This window comes from Gouania willdenowi, chromosome 17 (assembly GCF_900634775.1).
Source record: "Gouania willdenowi chromosome 17, fGouWil2.1, whole genome shotgun sequence".
NCBI lineage: Eukaryota > Metazoa > Chordata > Actinopteri > Blenniiformes > Gobiesocidae > Gouania > Gouania willdenowi.
The window spans coordinates 13,291,023-13,300,223 of record NC_041060.1 but is presented as its reverse complement, the minus strand read 5'-3'; the positions used below and the strand labels follow the sequence as shown (position 1 = coordinate 13,300,223).

Below are 9,201 nucleotides of genomic sequence, written 5' to 3'. Positions count from 1 at the left end.
CTGCTGGCCTGGCAGCATCTGCGGGCCCGGGGCAGTTCCTGGGTTTGCGTTAGCGGTTTTTGCACATACACTGGTCTACGATGCACTGGCACACCTTGGGATGTGGGATAAAACTCATACTGGGCTTAACTTTAGACACGTTAATTCCAAATACCTGCTTTAGGTACTACCACTCACTCATCCCCCCTGTTCACAACCACCAACTTTATTGCTAAGCTTCACACTTGTCACCATACTGGCTTAACTACGCAACATAATAAGCACAATGTTCTACAACTTCACATCTCACCCTCACTGTAAAATAATCTATTCTTCCCCACCCTTTCTATTTCCTACCTTGAGTCTCTCCTCCCTGCTCCCTTCCCAGCATGTGCAGACAAGTAAAAAAAAAGACTATAAGTGAAATAGTCCAGTTGCATTTTAGTCAAAAACGACTAAAACTAAATCAAAATTTGCTGTCAAATCACTTGGACAGAATGTTCCATGCATTATGATGAGCTTTCGGGCTTCTATCTTCTTTTCAGCTCAAACTGCACAACTAAAAGATTACCCAACTTAACGCTGATAGTACTATATACAATCTTTTGATAAAGCTTGCAGTTAGAATTCACTATAGGTTCAAGTCATCGTGGAATAAAATGGAAAAACAGATCTAAATTTAAATAGCAATCATAAAGCTTTTTTTTTTTTTTTTTTTTTTTTACACATCAGAGGTTGACAAGGGTAAAGGATCAGAGAAGCCTTTTTTTAAAAGTTGGTCTGTGTTTGAAATCAGGCTTTTTCATCTAAACAGAGAGTAAACCTGCCATGGGCAGATTTAGTGGAAAAACTTCCCTCATAAAAACATTCTACAAATATTTTAATTAAAAAAATCTAGTGTTTATATTTAGTGGTCTTTTAGGGCTGTTTGAAGAGAGTTTTGAGATAATTCAGAAAAAGAAGAAAAAAAACAGAAAAAAGAACATTTACCGGTATACACGAGTTTCATTAAAGTAAACTTGATAAGTAAACTTTACTGGAAAGTGTAATCAATAATAGGTGCAAGTGAACAAAGTTCAAAGGACGTAATGCACAAATATCAGTCAGACTTGACAAATAGAGCATTTCCACAGGTTGGATTTTCCTCCTTTTCATATGCAAGAATACTGATTATACAAAAGAAGTAGTCAGGAGATTCTCATTTATTGTCTGGTTTAGTTGTTTAGTTTAATTTGGTTTAAATACATTTAATTGATCAGTTGATAAAAAAATTGAAAAAAAAATAAAAATAAAAGATTAAAAAAGGAAGTGAACCAAAAAAAATCCACAGTAAATCACAAAGACGGTGTTCCGTCCCAGCTGAATACAGACTCCAGCAGTAGCAGCAGTGAGTTCATATCAAGGACGTTATTGATCAATGTGTGTTTACAGGAGTTAAGCAGTGTCTTCCCTCCCGGCTAACAATCAGTCACAACACACAACCATGCTTTCAGTGCCTACACAGATGAGTGCCCTCCGCCTTCTCTGCCGCCCTTTCCTCCTCACTTTGCTGCTACACAGGTAGGAAGTCTATTGTCAACCACCAATTTTCTGTTCCAAACAAATAAAAATGTTGTCTGTTTTGTAGCAAATACTTGATGGTTGCAACAAGTAGCGAAGAGCCAGGTATTCGTAGCTATCGGTCAGTGAGGGATCTGGTGGTCGTTCACCCAGTAGACTGTGCTTTATCAGAGTGGAGCTCATGGTCACGCTGTGATATCTGCCAGAAAAAGAGAGTAAGTATAAATATTGCACACATGGTGTAAAAGAGGTGCTGTGAAATGTCCCATCATCCATGTTTTTTTAATGCATTGGATGTGTCATGTGATAAGAGAACTACAAAAAAACAAAAAGAAAACAGTGCAGAAGATACTGTGCCAAAAATTAAATGGACTGGCCACTGAGATAAACAAATCTTTCCACAGGAGAGAAAACTGACACATTCGACATGGTTCATTCGACATCTGAGTCTTGGGAGTGTAATTTCCGTGAGATAAAAAAAAAAAAAAAGCCAGTGCTATAGCAGAAGGCTGAGCTGATGTATTCCAGTGCTTTATCTCACCCACTTTACAAGTGGGAGGGATTCATAACCTTGACATGACAAAGTGACAAAGCGCTCACTAATATCATTTCAGCTGTTACGGCTCCCCGGAGCAGTTTCCAAGAATCCTTATTGGCTAACAGCATGCCTTCCTGTATGTGTATCTGTACCATCGTTTCCCTGAATACCACAGTACCGCTATGCTAAGCTGGAGCAGCCCTCTCACTTCGGAGGCGAACAATGTCAATCTTTTGGCAGGGAGGAGGAGGCCTGTGATGTACCAGCTCGATACAAGTGTGACAACGTTCCCCTGTGTGAGGGATTTCTATGCTCCCAGACAGGTATCTACAGCATAAACACACAACCCTGTCCGCCCATTTTGCTTTCAAATGTTTCATTTATAGATTAAAACTCTATATTTCCTTACAGTTAAAAAAATAAGACAAAATTAATCTCACTGGAACTATTATTCTTGGGGTAATTATGACCCCATTCAATGTTGTTTCTTCAAAAAACAATAGTTGACTAAATAAGTAAATAAATATGATTATGAGGGGAAAGAGGGGTCACCAACACCAACACTGGTTCATTCTGTGAGAGTTATGAATGTGCACCCCAAATTAGAAAGTATTTGGATGAAATATTTTCAAGATACACTAACTAAAACGTCACCACAACCAATAGGGTTCGTACTCTTGTGGTCATTATTGTTGTCAGTAAATGTGAGAAGATTTGAATGAAAACTTCAAAATACATTAATGATAACTTACATGTTTGACCTGATGGTGACGCTAGAGAACAGGTCAAGGTTTCATTATCAAAGTGTAATTCATGTATTCAACAAATAAACAAAATGCCTGACACAAAAAACATGGTCAACAATTTTCTGAAAATCATTTTCAAGAGGCAAATATCCCTGGGGTCAGATTGACCCCAAGGGTAAAATGTGTTAATAAGAGGGTTGAAGTGACACACAGACATGACTATAAACATAGGGAAAACAAATCCAAATAAAAACTTGTTGAATACAAACCTTTTGATATGATACACAAACACAACAAACTTGAGGAACATGAGAAAAACAACAAAGAGCAATGTCCTCTGCTCTGACCTTGAAAATCCTACCCTCTTGTGTAGCGTGACTTCACTGACTTCATAAATCATAGCTTTCCTTTCAATTCCTTTGAATGACTTTGGATGGATGTGTTCATCACTCTCCTTTATCTTCTACCTTAGTCATACTTTCACAGATTGGAAAGACTATTTCTGGCCGTAGACAGGAGCTTTGAGCCTATAGACACAGCTTATATTTAACGACAATGTTCTTGTCTTTCTCCTTCACAAATAGAATTAGTGAGAATATCTCCATGTGAAGGCAATCTTCATCCAGAGTAAAGAAATATGCCCACAAGTGTAGCCTACTAGCTAGCACCAGAAGTAACAGCTTTACTTTGCAACGCGTTAGGCCCAACAAAGGTTCATTGTTGGGCCTAACAATCTTCAAACACTTAAGAAGAGTTGTGAAAAAAGAAAAACCTTGACACTGTTGTCTCTCTTTTAGTAATTCTTCTATACTTGCGCTCAAGCTAGTGACCTTTGTATGTGATGTTTCTGAAAAGGAGATTTGTACCAATCAAACTTTTTGCAGTTCCTACTATAGTCATGTGATATGATTGCGTCCTTCAGGCCGCTGTATTCCAAGAACTCTCCAGTGTAATGGAGAGGATGACTGTGGAGACATGTCAGACGAAATGGGCTGTCAGACGGGTTCCAAGCCTTGCCCTCAGGAAGCTGAGGAGTACTGGGGGATTGAGAACCTTGCCAAAGGGTGAGTTTTGTTCCCCTTCGTCTGCCTCTGCCAAATGTTAAAATAAATTAGCATAGAGGATTTTAAATGCTTACATTGGTTCCTGTTTGGTCTCTTTCAGAATAAACATCTTGAACAGTGACCTGGAAGGAGTGGTGCTGGATAACAGATATTATGCTGGCAGTTGTTTGCCTCATTACATTCAGGATGTCAGATTCAGGAAGCCGTATAACTTACAACATTACACACTGCAGGTGGAAATGCCTCACAATGATACTCAGCTTATTTGTATTTACAAGTGCAGTGCCCGTTGCAAGTATGTATTGCTATAGAAAAGTGGGAGGTTAAGTAGCTTTTTCATGGATGGCCAAATGAGGTTGTGTTTGAAGGTAAAACAGGTACATTTAGGTTTGTTGTGAAATGTGTAGAGTGATAATTATTGTGTTTTTATATATTTTAGCTTTTAGCAAGGACACTGTAGGGAGTTGAACCTCATCTATTCCGATTCCAGTTTTTTGTCCTCGCGGATCCAGATCTCCTCAGACCGGAACAGACTCGTTTCGGACTCTTTTAGTGTCATTAATTCACAACAGTCGGTTTAGATGCGGCTACATTCAGCTCCAGCTTGCGCCGCTGCAGGTACAAAGCCGCGGTCACATGAAGCACCGGTGGGTCCTTCGACTCAGGAGATGGGGCGTGGAGGTGGGCTATCAAGTCTGGTCCAATTTATTAATGGTATCATTGCACACCCTTGAAACCAAGCAGCAGCCATGTTGAAACTCTCAGGTCAGTCTGATCCTGATCCGCAGAGATATTTGAGGAACACACACATACAGACACACAGACAAGCATTTAAAGAGATATTGTCTTTATTATTAGGGTCCAAGCACAACGGTGCGTAAGACCCTATTGTAATGCACCTCATTTGTATTAGTATTACAAAAAAAGTGAGCCTAAAACACGTTCAAAAACGTTGAAATTTTTTTTTTCTTTTGGTTGCCAGAACATCACCAAAATTGTATCACCTGTTCCTTGTCCCATTTATCAATTTTCCTGAAAATTTTATCCAAGTCTTTTCAAGTTATCTTGGTAACAGACAAAGATTATAGATTGAAATATTCCTCTTTGTAGCCTGTTCACTTGGATGATGTGCTACGCTTATGGAACTTATTTAAAGCTCTAAAAACTCTTAATTATTTCCATAGGCTAAGTATTTTTTTGTATGGCTTCACTCAACCGTCATTCATAGTCATAGCGCCACCTATTGATAAAAGGAAATCATAGGCATTATATATGCATAGAACAATGCAGGAAAGTTTGTGATATAATCCTTGAAAATGGTCAGCTACGTCTCAACACTTCACCTCAACGTGCGCCACTTCCCGACATGCGTGTGGTTGCGAGGGCCCGTTCATCGCTGCTTGCAGCTTTATTTATTTATTATTATTGTTATTACTATTATTATTATTTGTTTTGGTTTTTTTTGGTCACAATGTATCTCGTGGTATTTACTACTTAAGTGTCAGTAGAGAAAAATTTGTAATCATTGTAATCATGTAATTGATAATTTATTACAATTATGGCATAATTCTAATTGTAATCGTGATTAAATTGTAATTGAGTTCAGATAATTGATTTTGGGGTGAACTGGGGAACCACGTTAAAGTTCTATGTAGTTCTACACATATATAGTTAACAATTATTAAAATGGGTTTCATATCAAACTTTTCTAAATTTTACCATTTGAAAAAAATATTAAAAAAAAATTACAGCTGATTTAGGAACTATTATCATAACAGAAAAAAGTTATCTTTTATTAGGTTATTAATTTCAGGCTCAGTAATTGTGATGAATTGTAATTGAACTTTACTAATTGAGAACGCAACTGTAATTGCATTTCTGAGGATAACAAATATATGTAATTTAACCGTAATTGGGAAAAATGCTGGTAACTGCATGTACCAGCATGTATTTAATTGTTATTGAACATGGGCAATTGAAAATGTCATTTTTGACCCCAACCCTGTGACATACTGTACAACCCTTTTTTTCTTCATTAGCCTCTGTAATATTTGATGAGGCTACATTTCTCTTCCCCGCAGACAAAAGGCTCCTATGACTTCACTATGCAGACTTTTGATACCTACTCTGACTACATGTACTACACCATGAGGGAGCGCACATCACGAACCATCATTTCACTAGGTTTTGCCATTCCAGGAGTAGCCGAGTTTGGCTTTAACTACAACAGCAACAAATACTCCAAGTCGGTTAAGAAGCTTCGCAGAGCCTCTCACAAGGTGAATCGTGTCTTTAATGGTTTTCCTTTGTACAGCCAGTTTTTGTGTGCCCTCGTTTACCCCCTCTAACCCGCTCCTCTCGTATCCCAGACCAGCAGCTTCGTGAGGGCCAAATCAGAGCTGGAGTTGGCCCAGTACATGCTGAAGTCTGAGGGCTTGATGCTTCACCCTGAGTTTTTGCAGCGCCTGCGCGCTCTGCCACAGACTTATGTTTATGGAGAGTACAGACAGATTTACAGAGACTATGGCACTCACTTCATCACTGAGGCAACCCTGGGGGGAGATTACGAACATACCATCATCTTGAACAAGGACAAGCTCGAGAAATCCGGTATGAGTGTGCAACATATAAATGAATATGTTTGTTTACTGAGCACAGGAAAAAAGTAACTCTAGCACATTTACTTATTTTCTGTGTCTGCTACTTACTAATCATGTGTGCAACTTCCTGTGTGATAAATGTATGGAAAAAATGGCTTCCATACATAGAAAACCAAATTCCACTTCTATCCTTTCTCTGCAATATCCCTTGATACAGAATTAAACTTGCAACTTACTGTTAAACCCAATAGAATAGGACACATTTGTTTAAATAACAAGCATACTACTAACTAAATTATTCCATAATCTATGTCACGATTAATTTTCTATTTACTACTAATACGGTATCTTATCAGACAGGTGGAATTGTGTCCATGAACAGATCTACCGTAGCGCCCCCAAAAAGAAGGTGAATTTAACTCAGTGAAGTTAAAATTTAGCTGTGAGCCCCACTGATCAAAACGTTTCTTACAAAAGGAAAATATTCCTTATAACTTGGATATTTATGCAAGCATGTTTTACTTTTTAAAGAAAACTATTTTTGATTCAATCCAAAATTACTGTGGTACCCTAAAAAGATGAAAGAAATAACATTGTATATTTAATTCACTACCACGATTTTATGATGATAAATGAGATCACAATACTTTTCAAAAATCCCCCAATGGGTTAAACGGTTTCATCTCTAAGTAGATCAAAAAGTACTCAGTAAGCTGAATGGCACCTGGGGGTTGTATTTGCCATTTTTGTTTACATAGCTTACAAAATGTTATTCTTTTTTTTTCTCCGCAGATTATTCTCTGGATGACTATAAGTCATGTGTACAAGCAGGCCTTAAAGTTGGGGCCAATATAAAAGGTGTGTACGTGTCGCTGGGTTGTCAGGGCGGATCCTGCGATGGCCTTCTGAATGAGATCGGAGGTGAGCGTCCATTAACATTTTTCAGCTTGCTTTTTGAGGCCCTTCAAATAAACATGGCTGTCTGTCTTTCTGCAGAGGACACGGCACGTGGCAACATGGTGGAGGACTTTTTTGCTGTTGTGAGAGGTGGAAACAGTGAATCCATCACTGCATTGGTGTCTAAGAAGCTCCCAGACCCAACTCTAATGCGTTTATGGGGCGACGGCATTCACGCTAACCCTGACTTTCTTCGGAAAACTGCGAGTTTCTTTTAACTATTTCAAACAATATTCTCTGTTCTTGTGACAATAACACAATAACTCCAAATGTACAACTGAAAGGTATTTAATCTAACTAATCAACCCTCAACCCCCATTATCACAAAGGAGCAATATTGCAAGAAGGTATTCTCAAGACTCAGAGATCACGACATCCTTTTTGTCTGTACAGACGCTTCCACTGTATGAACTGGTGACTTCAAGGGACTTCACTTATGGTGCTATCCTGAAAAGAAACATGAAGAGAGCCCTGTACGAGCATCTCGCAGAGGCCAGTTCCTGTCGCTGTGCTCCCTGTCACAACAATGGCGTGGCTGTTTTAAGAGGTATCAAAAGGATAATGTCTTGTTTTAAAATCTTATTTACAAATGATGGTTTTGCTGCAGTGATGTACATCCCTTTAGCCTCATTCAGAGGACGAAAGTTGAAAAAACTCTGTTTCCTCCCTCCCTTGTTATTCCACATTTTGTAAAATGTCAGTTCCAAACGAGCGAGTTGGATTTTTCTTGCCTTATGACTCATTACACGGAAACTCCTCCTCCTGATAATCCTCGCTCCTCCAACCCTACATAAGAATGTGAGCTCCTCCCTCTCAAACTACCTCACAAGCGAAACAAACATGGCTTAGGCAGGTTGATAAATTAAAGGCAGGGTTGGTAATTTTCGAAAACTAGCTTGATTTTGAAAGTAGCATCCTTTGAGTACTGCACTTTTACCGGCCCCCTCCCCTCCGTGCTCCCTCTAAAGCCACACCCCTCACTCACTCACATACACAAGCGCTGGTGCTCCATTAGTGGACCTGTGTCAAAAAAAGAAGTTTCTTTCAAAATAAAAGACAAGTCCAACATGAGAGACATTAAGAATTTATTTATTTATTTTTGACCAGCTGTCCATGGCCCACTTTTGTGTCCCAACCCAGCAGTTGAGAATCACTGATGTAGTGTATGTATTGTTTCTATATTCCCCAATAGGTACAAGGTGTGACTGTGTGTGTCCATCGGGCTACACTGGACGGGGCTGTGAGATCACTCAAAGGCAAAAAGGTCATAAACTTTTAGTATGAGGAAATGCTTTTATATGTTTATCATTTCAGATGACAAACTGACATATGCTACACTTTGGTTCCTCCTAACAGAAATAGCTATAGACGGCAGCTGGAGCTGCTGGGGAACGTGGTCACCCTGCAGTGGGAATAGAAAACTAAGAAGTCGACAGTGTAACAACCCCGTACCGAGCAGGGGAGGGCTGACATGCAGAGGACTGCATGAAGAATCTACTGACTGCTTTTAAGAGAAATCTGATGTCAGAAGTGAAACAAAAAAAAGCAAAAGAACAGTTTCGTCTCTTTGTCTTTTATTCACTTATGTGAAACCATGTGTGTAATTTTCCTTTTCTCTATAGCCTTTAACACAGTCTGCCTAAGGCATTGACCTCAATTCAACTCCTTTTAACCAGATTTAACCCTCACGTTACAGAGCCCTTCTACAAATGTCACATTTGGAAGGAAGACAATCTTTTACCCAGAAGGTCTCACAA

General features: G+C 39.0%; 1 protein-coding gene across 1 annotated transcript; it reads left to right on the top strand.

Annotated features, from left to right (window-relative positions):
- Nucleotides 1–1,483: 1,483 nt before the first annotated feature.
- On the top strand, nucleotides 1,484–9,180 carry c8b (complement component 8, beta polypeptide). The gene is made up of 12 exons (XM_028473376.1): nucleotides 1,484–1,539; nucleotides 1,607–1,754; nucleotides 2,253–2,400; nucleotides 3,746–3,887; nucleotides 3,988–4,120; nucleotides 5,969–6,166; nucleotides 6,257–6,497; nucleotides 7,280–7,408; nucleotides 7,484–7,647; nucleotides 7,838–7,991; nucleotides 8,637–8,708; nucleotides 8,801–9,180. The coding sequence occupies exons 1-12, from the start codon at nucleotides 1,484–1,486 to the stop codon at nucleotides 8,953–8,955; spliced, it is 1,740 nt and encodes a 579-aa protein (XP_028329177.1). The 3' UTR covers nucleotides 8,956–9,180.
- Nucleotides 9,181–9,201: the final 21 nt, after the last annotated feature.

What these genes read in the sequence shown, in the direction of transcription:
- c8b (XM_028473376.1), top strand. Translation starts at nt 1,484, where the DNA reads ATGAGTGCCCTCCGCCTTCTCTGCCGCCCTTTCCTCCTCACTTTGCTG. An exon ending in CTCACTTTGCTGCTACACAG is followed by an intron (nt 1,540 to 1,606) that starts GTAGGAAGTCTA and finishes TCTGTTTTGTAG; the next exon opens with CAAATACTTGATGGTTGCAA. An exon ending in ATATCTGCCAGAAAAAGAGA is followed by an intron (nt 1,755 to 2,252) that starts GTAAGTATAAAT and finishes TGAATACCACAG; the next exon opens with TACCGCTATGCTAAGCTGGA.